This window comes from Neolamprologus multifasciatus, chromosome 7 (assembly GCF_963576455.1).
Source record: "Neolamprologus multifasciatus chromosome 7, fNeoMul1.2, whole genome shotgun sequence".
Lineage (NCBI taxonomy): Eukaryota > Metazoa > Chordata > Actinopteri > Cichliformes > Cichlidae > Neolamprologus > Neolamprologus multifasciatus.
Genome location: NC_140445.1, coordinates 17,283,382 through 17,305,338, shown reverse-complemented (window position 1 = coordinate 17,305,338; position 21,957 = coordinate 17,283,382). Strand labels below are relative to the sequence as shown.

The 21,957-nt window shown below is 37.3% G+C and overlaps 1 protein-coding gene across 1 annotated transcript in view; it reads right to left on the bottom strand.

Moving 5' to 3' along the window:
* lamc3 (laminin, gamma 3) overlaps positions 1 to 21,957 on the bottom strand; it is a 139,378-nt gene that overhangs the window by 84,583 nt on the left and 32,838 nt on the right. The window contains exons 5-7 of the mRNA XM_085166147.1: positions 6,260 to 6,448; positions 5,221 to 5,338; positions 712 to 810 (exon numbers count right to left, since the gene is read on the bottom strand). Coding sequence (XP_085022273.1) covers positions 712 to 810; positions 5,221 to 5,338; positions 6,260 to 6,448 — 406 coding nt within the window. The remainder of the gene's footprint in view (positions 1 to 711; positions 811 to 5,220; positions 5,339 to 6,259; positions 6,449 to 21,957) is intronic.

The window sequence follows — 21,957 nt, the reverse complement described above, 5'->3', positions numbered from 1 at the left end:
TATTTACCACATCCATGCTGCACCGTTATATTCACTATCTATTTAAGCTTTTTTTCAGTTCAGCAGTTTGGGTGCAAGTTGCCGCACACATTGCGGCGTTTTAAGAAGAAAAATGGAGCTCAGCTGCTAGCACCCTGACCTGCAGGCACTTGCTGCCATGTGGGTGGGACAGGAACACCGCTAAAAATCAGCCACTACACTAGTCACATTACACAGGAGAGGAGCTTGCTCAACCACCCGTGAAATCAGCCAAAAAGTCAACAAACAGGGAGTACAGAATTATTCAATAGTTGGAGACCTGGGGCTGTGTGTATTGCTAATGTCATAGTGAGGTTATCTGTTTGATCCTCTATCCCACAGGAGCAAGATAGAAGCAGAAAGGGAGAAGCAGAGACTATTGACATAGTTTAACGGTTGCTTGCACTGCTTTAGTTGTTAAAATGACAGATAGCTTAAAAATGTTCAAGCAAGTCTGAATCAAATTGTTCTTAAGCCCTCCGTTTCTGCTGCACCAGCCGACTGGGAATGAAATTTGCAAAGTTATTTTCCCCTTAGGAGCGATAATGAAAATGATTTATTTTCAAAAGCGATGCTAAAAAGAGACCAAACATAGGTATATTACATAATGTTTGGAGTTTTTTTTGTAAAAGACCTTTACAGTTGGCTTGTTTGTTCTTTATCTGGGAAACAAACAACAGCACGATAACCAACCTGTTGCAGTTCTGTCCCTCCACATTTTGCTTACAGTAACAGTGTCCATCCAGAGGAGAGCAGTCACCCACACTGCCACTGAGGTCACATTCACATGGCCTGCAGAAAAATAGGAAATAGTTTAATCTACTGCATTTAGCACGCATGTATAAAAGAGAAACAGAAAAAGAAAATGGGCAGGAAACTCTGAGATGAGGACAATTTGATGTGAAGACATCCCTGTTGTCTGTTTCCTCACTTTCAAGACAGCAGATGTTCAGCTCTGAAAAACCACAGGGTGTCACGCTCAAGTAGATTTTAACAACATGGGTTCTTATCTTAAAACTTGAACCTGGGCCTTCCTAATTACTGATTCACAGTGTTGCTGCCATCACCACAAAGTCATTTTCAAAAGTACAAAATGTTCTTCATAGCAAATCATCAACACCCAAATCTGAAATTTGAAGGCTGTATAAAACGACCTCAATTAAAAAGCACGTAAGTGTAAGTGTATGGATCAGCAGCGTGTTGGATTTTTGTCAAATTTTGTTTGATCACATTTATTGACTGGTTACTTTTTGTTTGAGATTGAAACCCAGGATCTATTTTTAATGAGGTGCAATTACAATAACTCAATTATCCCAAGGCAAGCAGCCTCTAGTTGTTTCTGCTCTAGTGGTCTGGGTAATTCACACATCAACTCAATAGCCTGTGTTTTCAGCACGAATGAGAGAAAGTGATGTGTGTTTGTTTGTGTAAGTGTGTGTTTGTGCATATCAATATCATCTATGGGAAACAATTGCAGATATTAATGTACCGTTTTGGTATGTAATCTTTAGAAAGGGAGGTTTAATATTCTCTTGATCAAGCCTACTTTTAAACCTGCATTTACAGACTTTTTGTTAACTGAGATACAACATACACAAATGGCTATCTGGCTCATTTGCTTTAAGCTCTAGTTTGGTCTCCACCAGCTCTTGGGGAAAATATCTATTCCTTTAAATTTCCCTTTAATTTAGCTGATATTTGCACTGCTTTTTGTTAAACAGTGGCTTTATCGGTTCTTGTTTGCATTAGCTTTATCGGTTACAGATAACCAAAACAAATAGCTGAATGGTGTTAAAAAGTTCTGTAGAACTGGGGAAGCTATTCTGTTTAAATTTATCATTTTGAGGCATAGCTTAATTTTTCATAAAGAAATGCTTACTGTAGAAGCTATAAAGTCAAATGAATGAGGCTAAAGCTCAATATCTGTTCTTTTGCTTAACAGTCATCCCACAGCCTGTTGTCAAAATATCCAGGTAGAAGAAATAATATTAACACCAAACATTCATTGATATGCCTTTCAACACTATCGCAACTTAGCATTCCCCCGGCAGATAGAAGCGGGTCAGGGAGAGCTCGGATAGACTTCTTATGAATATGAATTTTACAACATACAACACACACAAACACACAGATGTGCACACACACACATAGATACACCTTCCTATAAATTTACATGCAGGCTCATGTGCACTCATACTTAGTATGAGGCTCTCAGTTCAGACAAAGTTGAAATGCGCTTTTCATCATAAAAATGTATGCAGCTGGTCAGTGCATCTTCACGTTCCAATAAAGGTTGGAAAAAAAGTCTGACTGAACCCACTCCCAGGTAAAACAGGTTGAAAGCAAGTCTGTATCTTAAACTCGGTCTGACCCAATGAGCTCATTCATCTGGTATACTGAAACTTAAAGTCAGAGCTTAGTAAAACACATTAGAATAATATTTTACTTAACACATTAGTAATGCATACAGTTAACACATTAAAGCTAAAAAAAAATCATGATCAATAAAGAGTAAAAGTGTAATTATTAAATTATTTATTTATCATGAACAACTCTTCATTGTCAACTAGTTGCTGGCAGTTAAAAAAAAAAAAGAAGGACTGTTTAAGTCAATCATGAATTGATGAATTTGGATAAAACCAGATCAATGCTACCAACTACATATAAAGACAACTACCTTTGGAGAAAAGTAGAAAGTTTTACAGGCTAAGTTTCTCCTTGGCATTAGCTGCAGCTCAAGCTGTTCTCTGAAGATTTTGAAGGCAGCAAGGCTGGATTCAGTCACCATGGCAACATGAAGAAGACTGCATGATCTCTTGCTCGGTTCTAAGGAGACTTCACACACCAGATCTTTCGTTTCTGCTATTCAGGACTGCTGGCTCACCAATCTGAACAACGACCATATGCGGTAGGAGGGAACTCATGCAAAAAGTTTGCAATGAATTGGCAAGACATTAGGTCAGCCTTTTTCTTTTCCCTTTTAAAGTTGATGACACTGGTAAAATTTCTTTGGAAATGTATTATTTAAAGTTGAGTATGAGAAAATGGAGTTAAAAAAAAAAAATCAGCTGTAATGTATTTTCATGTTCTAAGCAGATAAAATAAGGAATTGATTCAAACTTATTTTAACCTCCTAGGACCTGGCGTCCACATATGTGGACATCACATTTTGGGTTATTTAGACAAAAATACTCAATTTTGATCTTCAAGGGCCTGATATCTACTTACGAGGACATTATACTGCTACTGTTCTATCGAAATTTTAAACGAATATCCTCATATGTGGCTCTCATTTTTCTTTGAAACAAAAATTAGGTAAAAAAAAATCTGGTAATTCTTTGTTTTTACATTCATCTGGTCCCAATCAGCCCAAATATCAAAGAGAAATTAAAAATGCATGCCGTGGAAGAGTTTGGGTCTTAGGAGGTTAAGAAAGGGTGAGCAGAAACAATAGATTTGGCATTCTAAGTCGCTTAGCAAACTGAGCGGAATGACTTAGGACTTTGTGTTTCTACTAGTTATATTTACTGTATACTAAACATGGAAAAATGTTTTGTTTCATTTAACTAAAAATCTTACAAATTTCTTCAGTGAGTTCTTTGTTCTCCATCAGTTCTAAAAGAAAATCTGTTTCTTAAATGCAGTTGTGTCCACCACCTACTCACTAACTGTGTGTCCAACTGAGTCTAACTCCTTATTCGCCACAGAGTGATGCTTGGACTTGTTGTCTTTATATTGTGAAAACATCCCTTTAGCATTTTTTAGTTGTGGTGCTAATGTATTTGGTATCTAAAATAAGTAAAATTAAAGTAATTTAATACCTAAACTTTAATGAAGTTTCTTATTGTTTCTATGCCGATGACATTCAGCTGTATATATCTTTTAAGCCTCATCATCTGAATAGGCTGTCCACTCTAGTCCAGTGTTTAATCCAGGTTAGTGATTGGCTCTCTGATAATGAACTTACTTTAAATATCAACAAGACTGATAGATAATTATAGCTCCTCCTGAACTATTTCCTAAAATCAGTCAGGCTCTTACTTCTCTTTGGTCAAGTCCAGCATTTGAAATCATAGTGTAATATTTGATTATTTGACTTGCATATAAAATCTTTGCTGATTTCCTGATTCTTTCATTTAAGTAACATTTCTAATTTGCGACATAGGGTCTACTCAACTGAACTATAAAAAAATTCTTTCAAGCATTTGTGTCATTGCATTTATCATGTGTGTTGACCAGCTTGGACAAACCATGTCTTTTGTGCTTCCAAGCTATACAGTACAAAATTCTGCAGCCAGACTATTAACACATTCTAGCAAGCATGCTAAGATAGTCTTTACACTGGCTTTCAGTAGATTTTAGGATTTACATACAGGGCACTAAATGGCCAGGTACCACATTATATATCTCAGCTTCTTACAAAATACACTGATGCTTGCTGTCTTCTGATAAACGTGAAAACGATTTTCTGACTTGTGTCACTATGTGATGAGTTGGGGTTTAGAACATGTTGGTTTGTTCACTGTTTGGTATTTAGTAGGTTGTGTGCCATGGATTTATCTGAGCTTCTGTGCTGGATATAACTGCTTGTGGTGGCTGAATAGGGCACTAATGGTAAGAGTGAAACTGAACAAAAATAATAAAAGATACTTTGAAAACAAAAACTTTAAAATATAGCTAGACAAGAAACGATGCATTTGTGTAATGTAGACAAAAAGGTTTTCTTGATAGAAGTCAGACAACTTCTGCACACGTCCATAAAAGGGGATAACCATGAAGTAATTCAGTAGTCTCCAAACATACATAAAGCAAAAAAATCACATTGGCGTAACTAATATTGTGCATGATGAATATACGTGACACCCTGAAATAAAAAGCTTAATAAAACTGAAATGAATTTTATCCATGTGGAAAATAACACTGCACTTGGTGGCTTGCTTGTTACAATGCTTGTTAGCAGTTTGACATTGTGTTTGGCACATCCTGGTACTTGCTGATAAGGTCACTAATTCACAGTAGTGTCACGTCGAGAAATTTGAATCCTTTTGTCCTGCTTTGCAGTTTGATAAATTCAGGCTTTGGGAAGTTAGGTGTCACATCTATAAAACAGGAAAGCTGTATGAAATGTAATGTCAGTGAGCCTTGTGTTCACTAGCATAAAATGAATGCATGTATGCTGTATATATTATGTATGTTGCTCACCTGCAACCACCGGGGCCTATCGAGTGAAAGCCAGCCTGGCATGTGTTACACTTCTCTCCTGTCACACCTTCCCGACAAGCACACCTTCCTTCTACATCACATTGTAGACTCACAGATCCTGGCAGGGTTCAAATAAAGAAAAATGTAATCATAGTGTAGGACAAGAATGATGAGTATTTTCTATAAATATCTATCTATCTATCTATCTATCTATCTATCTATCTATCTATCTATCTATCTATCTATCTATCTATCTATAATGAACATTTGTTTTGAATTTCTGTTCCTGGAAGAGGAGTATATAACCTTGCTTCTACACTGTAGCCGATATAGTGAAGCTTTAGTTAATGGAGAAAAAAGGCCATCTGGGGCAGAAAGAAGAGAAAAAGGGAAGCCTGATGGAGTCTGCTATAACCTTTGATCAATATAATGGACTCCAGCAGCTCTGTGCCTTCACCGCACACTATTTATATGAAGAGGAAAAGATAGTTAATGTTTTTTGTTCACTTTTCTCTCTCATTCTCTGATGATGGGTGACCACCACCACTAATGCTCCTCCACCTAAAGTTAGGCCTTGCTTAATGAGCAATGAGTCTTTTTATTGATAATGTTCAGTGAGTCAACTGGATCAATTTACACCCGCATGGGTGAGTAAATCCATGGATTTCCTTAATGATCATCGTGGAAGCTAAGGCAATGATAACTAAGATGAGATTGAATGAATTATACATTGAAAAAGATTCTACTCCTAGGCAAGTTTGGTGAGCTGATGGGACGTAGAAAATATTAATGCAGTGCCATTAATTTTTTAAAAACATTGGCCATAAAATTTGTAAAATTAATCCTATGAGTCCAATTCATTTGTAGCTAAAGCTTGCATATGGTGCTTTTTTGTGCCAGTATGACATTCCAATTTAAACATAATTACATTTTCAAATGCAGGAGAAAACAAAAGTAGCAAGTAATGACATTGGCATGGATCATAATTAGGGCTTCAGTTATTATCAAAACAATTGAGATTTTTGTGTCTGCAGTTTACCGTTGACATTGCAGTTGCAGGGTAGGCAGGGATCTTCTGTAGATTTCCGGTAGTAGCCATCTCTGCAGCGCTCACAGTGGGGCCCATCGGTGTTGTCTCTGCAGCTCACACATCGCCCCCCACTGCCAGTGCTCCGGTACTGTTCCATGTCAAACACACATTGGTCTGATCTCCCACTGCAGTTACACTCTGAGAGTGAGGTCGGTGGGGCAGAAAAAAAAAAAGAGAGAAGAGGTAAGAGGTCAAGACAGGAGAGATGCTAAGACGAGGAACGAGCAGCCACAGGGGAAGATACAGAAAGCAATGAAGTTAAAAAAAAAAAGGATGGCAGAAATAGATGGAGTGGAGAGACTCACAAAGGGTATATGCATGTGAGAGATTATGTGTTCTGGGATTGGATCATAATTTAGAGTCTCGTTGCTAATCTCATTTCACACAGGCCTAATGAGGAGCCAATCGGCTGTCAGGGGGCACTTAGATAACAGTAATTCATGTTTATACAAGAGCAAATTACTCAGCTGATAACACACCATCACAGCTCTCATACCCCTCACATCAAATCCCTCTTTAGTTTACAAGTTACCCTGAGGGGGGACTTAGGTGAAATTGCCCATTTTATTATGAATCAAGCTCCCAGTTGAGCTAGAAATAACCATATGATTACCCTTTCTTTTTAATAAGAAGTCTCATTAGTATTTAACTTTTTTCACCAGTTGCTTTTAAAACCTAACATGTGATGAACTTGGGCTCGGTGGTTAAGGACTTTAATGTGCAGAGCCTTCATTTGTTTGGCTGTAACTTATACTGCATAGATACAGTTACTAGCCACAAATCAAGGCTTCGCAGGGTTAAAAAAACTACCACTATTGTGACTGCTCTCATTTCCATATATATTTAGAATTTTAAAAGTAATGAGTTCATAATTATTGTTGATTTAACACATATTAATCCATTCCTTGGCTGTGGCTTAGCTCTTCTTCTTTGAGCAGCACATGGGTACAAATCCACCACCCTTCTGTGTGGATGTTGCAGTTGTTCCGGAGGTGCTAACATCCAAATAAACGCAGGCGTGAATCTGAGCATGAATTTCTTTTGGTTTTAATCTTCGGCTTAGACTAGCAACCTCTCACCATATGATAGCTTGTATCCGGCCCTCCTATTACCCAGAATTGGAGAAAGAAAAAGCATATAGGAACCCAACAGCAATCATTCCCAGCAGCTGTTTCCAGCCCTCTGACCACTAAAAGCCCAATTCTTTTTGTCCTATTTTGGTCTGTACTGCATCATTAAGGGAAACTCAGGCACTTGAGCTCCTAAATGCTCATTAGTTTTTCCATTTGGCTTGTGGCTGCCTGTATTACCTACAATCATACTTACTATGGTCTTGCATCGACAATGTGATAAGCTACATACAGTTTGATTACTGATACCGCGTTAATTTGTACACTACGTTAGTAAAAGGTTTACTTCAGTGGTCTCTATAGTTCATGTAAATGAGGTAAGAACGGCAACTACTAAGTTTTCTCATTTCTTATGCATTGATTATGTGAGTCCGCTGAGGTGTGAGTGACGTTAATTTCATCATCAAACACTGAGCACAGGGGTCTATGCTGACATCCAGGTGCCTAGCAATATTTTTGTGACCACACACGCTCATCTGCGAAGAATTTACATTTCAATGCACCAACTACGCACGCACCCCAGGTGGCGGACTTCAAGTGGACTTCAAAGAAGTATAACAGGAATGACTACTTGGCCGCTGTGTCTCCAGCTGTCCGTGTCCATGTCAGTAACATAATAAAGGCTTTGCTGGTAAGAGCTTATGGAGTCATGTGGGTTTTGAGGGGGTCGGTGTGTGAACGCACGTCTTCACACTTAGGATGGGACTTCTTAATTGCTTTGTGCAGTCACTGGAGCTAAGGAATTTGTGTTTAGTAAACATTCGGAATCCAGACTGTACAGACTGCTTATTAAAACCAAAATACCTTGTTTTCTTTTCCTTCAAGTGTTAAATACAGAAGATGAGGCAAGTGGGTGTGAAGTCTTTGAAGTTGTTTAAGGGCACCTTTGATGAAGTTGTTCTGAGTCAAACATGTAATGTAACAAATCACTTCTGCTGCTGAATCATTAGTGAGGGAATGTGATTACATTTTTTATGAGAAATCTACATAAAGAGTAATTGACGACTGCTGCCTGCTGTATCTGAAAATTAAATTAAAGACAATGGAAACTAAAACTAAAAGTTGTGGCTTTAAATCCCCAATGAATTTAAAAGTAAATCAAACATGAACTGAAGAATCAAGTTATCTGTGTATTCATCAATGTGAGTTAATGTGAGTTACCTGTTTGCTTTTAATAAATTAGGTTTATTCATTTCTGCATTTCTAAAACGCCATCCTTGAGTTGTACTTCAGATTATTGTAAAAGATACAGCAGGAACCAGCAACCTTTGCTAGGAGAAGACTTACAGATGCAACATGGATACTGAGGTTCTTGAAAAAATTAGATTAGAGTATGGAGAATTATTGCACATGGGTAAACTGAGAGTTATAAACAGCAGTACCAGTGACCGATTAAATTCTACTGTTACATATTGTACTGCAGTAACGCACCAATGCATGACCAAGGTTGCAGTTGAGGAGTCTCATGGCTTGATAATAAAAACTGTTCTTTAATCTAGTGTTTGGTGTAGCCATATTCCAGCCTGGGGGTAACAAGGAGAACAGCTGGTTTTCTGGATGGCTATGATCGTTGATAATTCTGTCGGCCTTACACAGACATCAGGCAGATCTTTTTAATGGCGGGATAGCTCTTGGCAGTGACGATCTCTGATGGCTGTCCCAATCTCTGTCGTGATTTCCAGCTTTTAGCAAGCAACTTCCATTCCAAAACTGTCATACAGCCTGTCACCAGGCTGTTGATCGTGCTTATGTGGAAGATTCAGGAGATAGTGTCTTATAAAACTAAGTGTCCTCAGAAAGTATGAGCACTGACGGTTCTTTCTGTCCATGATGTCCATGTGAAGGGTCCAGGATAGATTCTCAGTAATGTTCACACTGAGTAAGATGAAAGTGCCTACCATTTCAATGTTAGCATAGCTAATATGGATGAGCCAGTGTTCTCCACTGGATGATAGTTCACTATCATCTCCATTGTTCTGCTGATGTGAGAGAAAGGTTGTTGGCCTGTTTAGCTCTGTCGGCTGTCTCATCATTGACTGCAAACAGTCCTATTGACTGCAAACTTAATGATAATGTTCTTGGAAGTGAAAAAGGAGCACAAGAGTACAGTAAGAAATCGCTCACTGTGTTTTCAGTGAGCGAGGAGGAAGGGTGTTCCCGTTTTCCAGATGGATGAGGGCAGTGTGTGTTGCCATGGCTCTGCTCCTTCTGTGGGCAAATTGAAGAGGGTCCAGGATGTTGGGGAGCAGCAGATGTGTTTTCTGACCAGCTGCTCAAGGCACTTCATGAATGTCTATCCCTTTATATTTTTTTATATATACATTGGCATAAGTATTTGTTCCATTTCTTAGTGCAAATACTAACATTAGACAAATATAACCAGTCCAGTTTGTTACTCAAGTGGAAACAAGTCCACCTAGCCCGTCTAGGCCGACGATATTTATGGCCTGAACTGCAGTTCTCATCCTTCAAAACACATCTGCTATCCCCAGTTCAACAAAATCTGACAACCACCCCACCTACAAAAATAAAAAGTTTCTGCATGACTCACTTCTGATTGGCGCCAGCGGGTAGCTAGGGCACAAATACAACTGGTTGTCTCAACTTGTCACCTCCCATTCACTCTATCTTTATCATGTCAGGTAGTGGTAGTGTGACTGCTGCACAGGCTAGCTAATAGCCAAGTAGAAATACTGTCAGAAACACTGTGAGACAGTCACATTTCAGCTAGTGCTACACATACACATTGATATTTCAAACAATATTTACTCATTCATAAAGACAACGTATTACAGTGCAGTGCCAGATAATAATCTGGAAACCAGGCTTTACTCATTTACCTGTAAATGTGGTTCTCTATAGTGAAACAAGCTACAGGGCAATCACAACATGATACTTCTGATCATTCGAACTTTAGCATTGTTATGAATCTGTTTTTACTATAAAGCTCTATTTTAGGTGTTCTCTTTTTTTCTTTACTATTACATTTTGTAATTTTTTTAGTGCTATGACTTTTTTTTAGTGTATGTGACTATAATGGTTTCGGCTACCCGACTGTATTTTATATTACTCTACACTTTTTTTTTAACATTAACTGCCTTTGATGTTGGCCGTGTTAGCCTCCTTTCTTGTGAGACATCAAACTGCTGAGCACATTATCATAAGCATGTTACAGTACAGCATCTTCGCCATCTTAGTAACGGGGTGTAAAATAACTGTAGCTGAGCAGTTAAGGTTTTATACGTATGTGGGACGAAGATTGCTACCAGCAGAAAGGGAGAGGGGAGCTGAGGCAGAACAAATCATTTGAGGCTGTTTCTCAACAAGTTTAACATGAAGACTCCCCCATACAGCTCTCCATAACTTGTGTTAGGTTATCTTGTCCACATTTTTATGTTTGCCCACCCACTGTTGTCTCTTTAACATGCTGTTACAACAGTCCTGTCCTGGGGAGCACACAGCTTGTGTGTCACTGTGGAGGCTTCATGCAAGTAAGTAGGCGCTGTTAGCTCCTTGCTGAGTCTGATGATATAGTTCACAAAGCACTTTAAACCTCCCAGAATGCTACGGCTCATACATTCTTGAGTGGCCTTTAGGGTTGAAACCTACAGGATTACAACAGGAATACAGACTGTATTGCACTCTTGATTGTTTCCATCTATCAAATGGGTTTTTATCAGTTTAACAGTGGCACTAGTTGCACTTCTTGCTGGACCAACAATGAACAGTGCATTATGACAATCACAACTAATGGTGTGACCATAAGGAGCAAATAAAATAACAACCATAAACCTTACCATTTATGTCTTGTTTAATCGGTGCAATTAGGGTAACTCAGAACCTTATGTTTAAGAGTGGAAAATCTATCGACCATAAAGCAACAAAGTTCAATATATATATCAAATAAATAAATAAATAAACACAACTTTTATTACAAATAATGGTTGTAATTTAGTTTTAAAAATGATCTAAACCTACCAAACCTGATCTTTATCTGACTGTGCTGCTCACATAACGGGAGGGACAGTTTTATTGGAATACGAAAACTAATAAATGTTTATGGATAATTAGATTTAAAAAACAACAACAAAAAAAACAAAAAAACAAACAAAACTATAGAAAACTGCCAAATCTGGAAATATGGTTTCATTTCTGTCTTCTCAAAATTATGATTGTGTAACAGATATGAAACAGGAAAGTCTGTAACTTTTAGTTGCTTCTAAGCCTCCCTGTATTTTATATTCCAGTCCATGTTGTTGTTTGTTGTTTTCTTATGTGCTCAATAAATCCTCCGTATTTAAAGTTCGACTTGTTCTTTGTCATTTTGCCTCTTAATAAACCCCTACTCACCTCTCCCTGCTTATCTCTTTTTCGTTTGTGCTTAGTTCTTTACGTTTGGGTTTTATTTTCTGTGTTAGTTTATCTTTCTTTTTGGACTTTTGTTGGATTGGCTCTGTGACAAGGCTACAGCATCCTGTTTTTTGTTAATGTATTCATAAATTCATTAAAGTCACTTTGTTTTTTGTGCAAATTGATAGCCTGTGCCCTTTATATGAACTTTTTGAACCACCATACGGCACAATAATCTTTGGAGAGCACCACAATCCCGCATTTATGTTTATTCAATAAACGAGGCACCAAATAAATCAAAAGTGACTAGAAGCACAAGATGTAACTTCTACTCTGTATTTACATACATACATTTCTAATTAAGGTTTGCTAGTTAGGACAGTCACCTCACAGGAAGAAGGTTCTGCGTGTTCTCCCTAAGCGTCCAGAGGCATTCATATTAGGAAAATTGTTGACTTTAAATTGGTTGAAACTGTGGATGTAATTGTCATGGTTGTTTGCCTCTCAGTGAAGAACAGATTTATCCCACATCTAAACCAAAGGTCATCTGGAAAAGTCTCCAGCAACCCCTGAACTGGATGATGGCTCAGTCACACTAGAGGAAAAAAAAATCGGATGGCAACTTCTTTACAATAAAGAAAAATCAGTGGTTTTCCTGGAATCGCACCAAATGTTTTTGCACTCAGTGAATCAACTTCAGTCTTGAAACCCAAACCTCTGGGCAACCATTTTTTGATCACAAGGTGATTGCACAGGTTACCTGCTGAGAGACAGCCTGTCTCCAAACCACTGGAGGCTGATAAAGTTGCAAAGGTTTGTAAATATCATGTATAGACACCGTCTAAATCAGTCTGCACCAGTAAGCACAACTTATTAGCAGCCAATCTCTTTGCAATACGTGACTTGTCGTACCTAGTTGCCAACTGGTTATATTCTGGTTAAGTAAGGTTGTCAGCAGCTATGTCGTTTTGCAGTTAAATAGCTGTCCAGTAACTATTGGAATTTCTGTTTTAGATGAATGAGGTTCTGGATGTACTGTGAATGTAAGTGGACTAAATGAATTTATGTGTATGTAGATTGCAACAGATAGTCATTTTTGCCAATATTATCATTTAATTGTCATATTTTCATAAAAGAATTGCACAGACCTCGTTTCACTGACAAAGTTCACTGAACACTGTCCCAGTAATTTTGGAAATGTATGGATTTAAATGCTACCTGAAGCTCCTGCACATTGTATATCCAATGATCACTTTCCTCCATTGCTCATGCAGCACAGAAAGTGTTGCAGGTGACAAGACAGGTCAATAAGTCAACAAACAAAGGTCCAAGCTCTTCTGATAACAAATTTGAATTCCTCTTCTGTGTGCATCTTTACTGTACATTAAGTGGATGTTTCATTACATTCTGCACTGTCCCTGTGAGAAACATGGACAGTCCCGTGCCCTCAGTAAGACTATGAGCCAGTGACACTAACTTTTGGTGAGTGGCCAGTCCTGCAGCATTCAGACTCCTACTGAGGGCTTTCAAGGACTCTTTAATTTGCAGATTATGCCTATACAAGCGTGGACGATGCCCTCTTATTGCTCCTTGGGGCGTTGTCTCAGAGAAATTAATCTGGACATGCAGTAAAATCGAAGTTCTTCTTTATCTCCTGTGGTTTTAAGAGCACATGACCTCTCATAGCCCAGAATCACCACTTATTTCTGTGTGGCATGGCAAAGCATAAATAATCAAAGCTAAATAAAAAGATGTGATACTGTGATATGAAGGCTGTCCCATCGTTTTGATTATTTTGATTATAACTCCTGCCAGTATCAGTCTGGGAGTTCGATGTTTGATCAAAGATCAAAAAGACAAAAATCACACTTGAGGTTGTATTTTATTTTGATTAATTTTACAGGGGCAGCCAAAATGTTCATGCTGATCTTTTGTTTGATGAGCTGTGTGATTTTAGGATGTTAGTGTTCAAAGATGTTGATTTTAGAAACAATTTCTTCTTCTTTGTCCATTATTATTATTATCATTATTATTATTATCTTATCTTGTAAGCAATAAATACCCAAAGTGTCTGAGCGTATGCATAGTAAACATTAATATCAGTGCTGTGACAATATTTTGTGGCCAGTTTACCCAGCACTAGTCTTTATTTTTCCTTCTTTTAGCAGCGAGGAATGATTTTGGGAGTGTAAAGGAGGTTGCCACCCTGCGTCATCTGCAGGGGAGGTAATGTAAACCACTCTTACTGTCTTCTGCCCTTTATATGAATAATTTCTTAGTGCTGTTGCAGAACACATTGCAGAGAGGGACCGAAATCCCTGCAGGCACAATGATTTCTCATTTTTACATTTCATTTGCTGGATGAATGAGATGTCCTGCCAAGAGAATATAGAAAAGCAGCAGTGATAAAGCAGCCGAGGCGGAGTCATGCTTCACATACTGTATAAGACTTTTAGCGTACTACATGGGACCTGGCCCACACATGGTGATGGTCATCATGTCATGACCACCACCATCATCTCAGCTTATCCAAAGTAGTGATGGTGATTATTATTTTTGTTATTAAGTCTGTATTTCTTTACAGGAGTCCTCCAAAGTCTCATTTCTAACATAATAATGCCATAATTCTCACTATCTACTTTCCTTCTTGCCAAAAGAATGTGTAATGACACACTCTACAGTAATACATACAAAACTGGGACAGGCAATTTCATACATGTTTTAATCTTTAATGTGTTTTGAGGTTCAATGCAGCAAGGCCTCATAAATGTGTTTTATATTGCATTTACTTTCAGGAAATATGCTTATTTGTTCTCTTGGCAAGAGTTAGACATTAAGGAGCCATCAATTTTTCATCTAAGCTTAAATATGAGACTAGAGCTCACTACACCCAACTTCAACATGACATTAAACCACAAACTGATGTTTTTTGGGTTTGTTTTTTTCAGATAGATTTGTGCCACTGATCAGACAAACTTAGTGTGTCAATCAGCCAACTTAAGTGAATTGCTGTTTGTGTTTGGACAAAGTCAGTCTGGCTTTCCCCCCCTGCTTCCTGTCTTGGTTGGATTGTATATTTATCCCAAGGTTGATTGATTTTGATTTTTCAAATGAAAAATTGCACTCTTTCCTATCTAACTCAGCAAGAAAGCAAACAAACATATTCCCGGAAACAGTGCCTTTAAGAGTATGCTAAACCAGTGTGATGGTTTGGTGTATAAAATGATATAAAATATAAAGATTTCAACTTAGAAGCCATCATGTTTCGCTGCTGTGAGTTATACTGCTATGATAATAATGTTTGCTTAGTAGCTAAACATCCTATAAATCATTTTAAACCTTTTAAATATGTTGAAGGTCTTTGAGTTTTATTGGGAAAGTTGATTTCTCTCTTCCCCTTAGAGTCATTTACTTATATTATAAAACCACCGTTTAGTATAATGAAGAGCCATGCTGAATAACATAAAAGGCTCTCTCGCCCCTGGTTTTCAGCCGGGTTTTAGGGACAGCAGGAGCAGCTGGTCCATGGACCTTAGCGATCTTGAGGGAACATATGGAGTTAAGTGATCAGTATGGTGGCAGTGATCCATTAAAAGTTTAAAAAACAAATAATAAAATCTTAGAATGGATCCAGAACTGAACTGGGAGCTAGTGGAGAGATGCCAGGACGGGGGAAATGTTGTCTCGTTTGCAGGTTCCGGCTAAAAGACGAGCTGAAGCACTTTGGTCTGGGTGTTAAGGGAAGCTTTGCTAAGGCCAATATAGAGCGCAGTGCAATCGTCCAAGGGGCATTATGACTGAAGTTGAATAAGACGTTCAAAGATTTTACAGGATAAAGTGGATTTGATTCTTTATGAAAGTCTCAAATGATAAAAACTAGCTTTAATAACAGAATTCATCTGCTTATCTAGTATAAAATCACAGTCCAGTTTGATACCAAGGTTAGTCACGTATGAATGCAGGGGGAGCAGGTCCAAGAGACGAGGAATCACAAACACCACTGGGTCTGAAAACAACGATCTCGGTCTTACTTTCATTAAAATTCCAAAAAATTAGGCCACCCATGCTTTGATATCTTTCAGACACTTCAGTAGTAATGTAGGACAGCTGACATTTCTTTATATATGATTTGTTTATTTTTAATGATTTGCTCTTTTAATTTCTCTGTCCTTTCATTATGTCTATAGGGAAGGACTTTTTTCTGAGTTTCCTCATCATGGGTGACGTTACAAACCACCATTACTTAACTTTACCATCCAAAATATATTAAATTTAAATTATCTCAACATATTAGCACAGCTGTGGCACAGGGTTTCATTTCAGCTGCTGAAAAATAGGAATAAAGCTTGTTCTGCTGTGGTCAGTGCTGTTCTGACTTGTTGTGGCCTGTTGGTAGTTAAGGTTACTTATGATGTAATGGAAAACAACTGTGATGTGTCCTCAATCATGTGCCAGTTGAGGTGAAAAAGTCTCAACGTAAATAAACTGGACAGAGTTTTAGAGGGAAAAAGTTTTCAAATTTATCTGACACTGGTCACAGAGTCATTGGGATGTAATGGGGTGTAGTGTGAAATAAGTATAGTACCATTCTGTACTGGTTGGTGGTTTGGTGTTGATTGGACTGAGTTGGAAGTCTTGTCAGATAATGCAATACCTATTTTGAACTCAAAAAGCTCACACAAGAACTCCTTAGGTGTAGATATTTTTTTACTTTTGGTGTACACAAAGAGAAAACTGCATTGACTGAATGTGATGGGATATTTTTCTTCCACTGTACAAATCGCAAATGTTATAAATTTCTACAAAACCATATGAACAATATGAGATCTGATTGTGTTACTGTATGTGTAATAAATATTATAACTATTTCTCAGACTCTTCCCATTGTTTCGTATGTCTGTATCAAAGAGTGAACATTTTCCAGTTAATAAATGACTAGACGACTTATTTAACCCTTTAAAGCCGGTCGGAGCTGGCACGCTCTGTTTTGCGTAACTATTTTTAAATCCCGGTAGCTCTGCAACCACGTAAGCTAGCGCAATAATTTTTTTTGCATATGAAACCAGAGGAGTTGTACTTACATCTTATGCCATCAGCTTGTCCTCGGTCACAGTTTCCTTCCACATATAGCTTTGCAAAAACTGCATAAAAAGCGTTTGCAGCAACAAAAACATAATATTCCAGAAACACGCTTTGCCGATCCGATCAGCTGTTCATAACACTTCCTACATTGGAATAGACATCAGCGCGAACTTTCGCATGTCCGCCATGACCTGCCCGAAACCGGAAGTGACGTCATTTTCGCGGAAATGTAGTTTTTTTTTACCATCAGGGCCTCGTGAGCCTATACTGGTGTTTTTAAAAGTTATGTTTGACTTTATGACTTTCTGTGTCGTTTCTGGGATGCTTAGGACTCATATTGCACTGCTGGAAATACTTTATTTTGATGCATATGCTGTTTTTTTGCAAATTTGCATTATAATATTTATTTTCGTTTTTCCTGCAGTATATAAAAATTGGTGTATTTCAAAAATAAAACTATGAAGACACTTAAAATAAATTTCCTGTGGTGGGAAACTATTTTGTGCAACTTTTTTGTATTTACAGTTTTGAGGGATACGCCTCTTAAATTTCTCTAACTAGAAATATATGTTAAAAAAGCAAAAACGATTTTCAATTTTTTTGTAGTTTATTGCACTTTTTTGCAATTTATGTAATTACTATGCACTTAATGCAGACATATTATTAAAATCTGGGCTATAATGGTTGTATTGATGTATAGCAACTTGAAATGCTCCCAAAAATGGCTCCACAGCATGTAAGAATATAATATAAGCTCTGGCGGACTTGGTTCTATGGTAGGTTTTAAAGGGTTAAAGAAATTACCAAAAGAAAAAATGTTGACATGTGACCATACATTTAATATAACAGGATTATATAGCTGTATGCAAAAGAAGTAATATAATCCAAGCAGCAAACACACATTTACTTTTTCCTTTTATCATTTATTTAAACTTTATCATACTTGTACTTTATTTAACTTCATGAGTGTGGGGATGAAGAGAAGGTAAATGTCAAATTCAAAGGTTTTTATATGCTAACAAAGAATTTATTGTAATCTTTCTATTAAAGTCTTTTTGGGATTCTTTTCCTTTGTCTAGCCTAAAGTCATGTGAAAAAGAAAGTTTTTGCAGAACTCTATGCAGTATTCTAGATATATACATCCCATAATTCAATAGCTTGTAGAACCTGACTGTGTGACTGCAAGGTGCCCAAGAACAGTGGCTACAAAAACAAACACAAATTGCCAATCCTCCACCATTGTGCTTTACAGTGAAGTGTTTTTGCTGACATTTATATAGAATTGTTGTGGTTTCCAAAGCTAAGTCATGTTGCCAGGTTTGTTTTAGAGAGAAGAGACTTTCTCTGGCAGCCAAACCAGCCATACTTGTTCAGTCATTTTGTAATTGTACTATCAGGAGCTTTAATGTTTCACATGCTAACTGAGACCTAGCACTTGCGATTTGTCTGAGCATCGTACAGTCTGACCTATGAGTGAACTTGCTGTGACATCCACTCCTGGGTAGATTGTGACACTATATTGACACACATCTAAATGCTCCTGAAAGCTATTTGACAAAACCTTTTACACAGGTGCACAAACTTACTGATGATCAGTTAATCAACTGCATTTGATTATTAACAGCTGGATACTGCTTACTCTCTTAATTCTTATAGAACTGTAGATGCTTTCTAGAATTTTGCATGTTCTAAGAAACTGCAGACTAAGTAAGTGTCTTGGTATTGAATATTCTACACCAGCTTATCATCATTTTCAGCTTAGTGTGAAATTAATGTTAGAAACATTTCTCAACCTGCAACTGCTGATGATGATCTTGACCTGGCTACTTTAAAGCAAGCTAATTTCATGAACATTTAGCAGCTGGGTTTTCAATATTAAATGTTGATATGTATGTAGGTTTTACGCTAACGTTGTTGATGCTAATACCGTAATGAAACCTTATTAATGCTAAATAGCATGATTATTACTGGGTGCTACCCAACCATCTTTTTTCACAGCAGGAGTTTAGGGGGCAGAAATAAAATGTTAAGTATGTGATGTATCTACCTTGTTATGGACCTCACAATAGGTATGCAACAAAATGATCACAGTATACAAGCTACAACGGGATCAGCAATAAATCAGTGGTTTAAAAAGGGATTTAAAGCATGTACCTACTGGAACAGCCTCAGGCTAAGCCACTTCCAACATCAAGCAAACAACAAAAAATGGTGAAGGCCCAAAGCAACCTGCCCAGGCTATAAATGATTTCAGTCTCAGAGGGGGAGAATCTTGATGAGAATGACGTTCCATTTGCACTCCAGATACACACACGCATGCACACGTACACACTTACACACACGTGCACACGTGCACACACACACACACACACACACACACACACACACACACACACACACACACACACACACACACACACACACACAGAGCAAACTGTAGCAAAAGGGTTTGTGTTATTTCTCCACACCTTTAGACCAAAAAAAAAACAAAAACAGCCAGATGGAAAAAAAACTAAACAAAATACAGTCTGAATTCAAGTTTGTATAAAAAAAAACAAACTAATATTAAAATTACTCACGTCACGTTCACATAATATTGAAAAAACTCCAGCCACCTAAAGCTTCCATTTACCACCTGCTATTGCTGTTCAGATAAGAACAACAGCAAAGACAGCGGTAATAATCGCAAGATTGTCACACTTTTCTTCCTTTTCTTCTTTTAAATGAGGCTCTAAATCTGAAACTCCCCAAACATTGTGCCCTGTAAAGATCATAAATTACGACTGATGGAACTGTGACAGTTTTTTTTATGTTTTTATGGCTGAAATAAAGCTAAGAAGATAAAACAGATGGTTTTCTGTTAATCTGCAAAACAGAAACTAGTCATCTTATTAACAAACCATTTATTGTAATCAGCCTGCTGATATTACTGCCAGCCCTAATTCTATGTCAACCATGATCATCGTCACATGGTATTAGAAAAAAAAGGGAACCATACTCTATCTTTAAAACACGATGGGTAATGTGTCAAGTGTCATTTTATGTGGGAAGATTATGCAAATTTTCCCAATTGACCAAAGCATTGTGCTGACACAATCCATCCAGGGTCAGCACTGGATTATTTGGAATGACTGTACTTGTGCTTATTCGTGTTGTTTTAAGCATTCTGGTAAATGTGGGTAATCGTTTACTTAACACTGCAGTGCTTGTGCTGAAATGGAAAGCCTTTGAGGAATCTGATCCTTCATTCAAACCCATTGCGTGTGCTCACAAACAAACACTTCAATGATTAAGAGACAAATTTAATAAATTGGATTTTCTGGGATGATCATATATGATATGAAGCTACAAGTTAATTATTGGAAAGTGAGCAGTAGCTTAAGTTTTAAATCTCTGTAATATGATTTATTATATGCAGCAAAAGACGTGACTGCAGAAAATAGGAAGTTAATTAACTGGGTGTCACTTGGTGTTTGTTTTACAAAATTCATATTTTGTCTTTATTATTGCCGTATTGTTAACTTTCAAGAGTTAAAAAATCTTTAAAGGTCTCATCTGGTGCAGTTTATTTTCAGTTCTAAAAGAATATCTGTGTAAAAATATCAATTAAAAGAGATGCTTGATTCACCAGAGTCTTCTGGATGTTTTTTTGTTCATTTTTTCTTAAACTGACGTTGTATAATCTGGGTAGCTAATTTTTAAATGGGCCACAAACATAACTTTAATATCTTTGTGTTATTATGTTTTTGCTCTTTTGCTCTGTTAGTAGCAGCAGCTGTTGTGTGCTAATCAATTTATATTAAGATAATGAAAACCTTTTACATTAAATTATACATTATACATTACATTAAAGTCTATTGAGGAACAAATTTCTGTTGTTATCATTTTAGCTTTTCTACCTGCTGAATTAGAAAAAGTTGGAAAACTGGCTTACTACCAGTACCACTAGGAAAAAAATAATAATCATTTAAAAATCATTTTTGAATAGCAGTCTTTAAACAGTGACCACATCAATCACCATCATCATCAATAAAATGATGTGGCACTCTCTCTGCCTGTATGGGTTCCCTCTGCATGCTACAGTTTCCTCTCACTGTCCACACGCGAGACATGCAAGTTAGCTTTACAACCTTTAGGTGTGAATAGGGGTGTAAATGGTTGCCTGCCTCTATAGTATGTGTCAGGCCTTTGGCTGAATGCTGACCCGCAGGGTGTGCCCTATTTCTTGTCCAGTGTCAGCAGGGATAGATTTCAATCCATGGATGGATGGATGGACACATTATACATCCACAATAAATGCAGAAACACGTGTTTAACAAGAATACATCTAAATTCTCTGAAATGATCCATATTGTTAACACATGCCAGTCTACATGTCGCTATGAATGTTTGCAAATCCAAACACTGCCCTTGCTAAGATAATGGGTTGCATGGCTAATAAATTACAAAATATATAGAACACCCAATGCCTGCCAGTGAATCATATCAAAACTTACAGTGTTTTATGTAAAATTATCATAATTGAGGAAAGGACGTTTTTATGTAGTCATAAAACTGGAGATAAAACACTAAATCTTAAACTTTGTACTGCAGCCTATATTATTTTATAGCTCATATAATAAGGCATGTTTTTTAGTTTATGGGGTAATATATTTTAAAGGAAACTTACCCTGTAAGTCCTTCATTTACAGACTCTAACAAGATTTTGCATCGTGGGCCGCATACAACCCACTTTGATCTTAAGTGGGCCGGACAAGTTTAATCCATGAGATATCTCAAAATAAGAAAAGGAAGAGTTATTTCAATAGACTGTCTCAGTTTTTCCACACGATAAAGAAACACTATAGTAAATGAAAGACTCAGCATGACGCTTTGGGCTTAAACTGTAAGAAATTCATGTGTAAAATTACTGAAACTTCTGATACCTCATTGCCAAGACTGCCCTGTAATCATAAAGTGGCAAGTTTCTGTTCATTCAAAGAAAATTTCCTATTCTTATTATTGATTTAACTGTGTACACACTGTAAAACAAACAGACGTTTCTATAGTACATTGGGAAAAATCAGGAACTTTTCTGTCATTTAA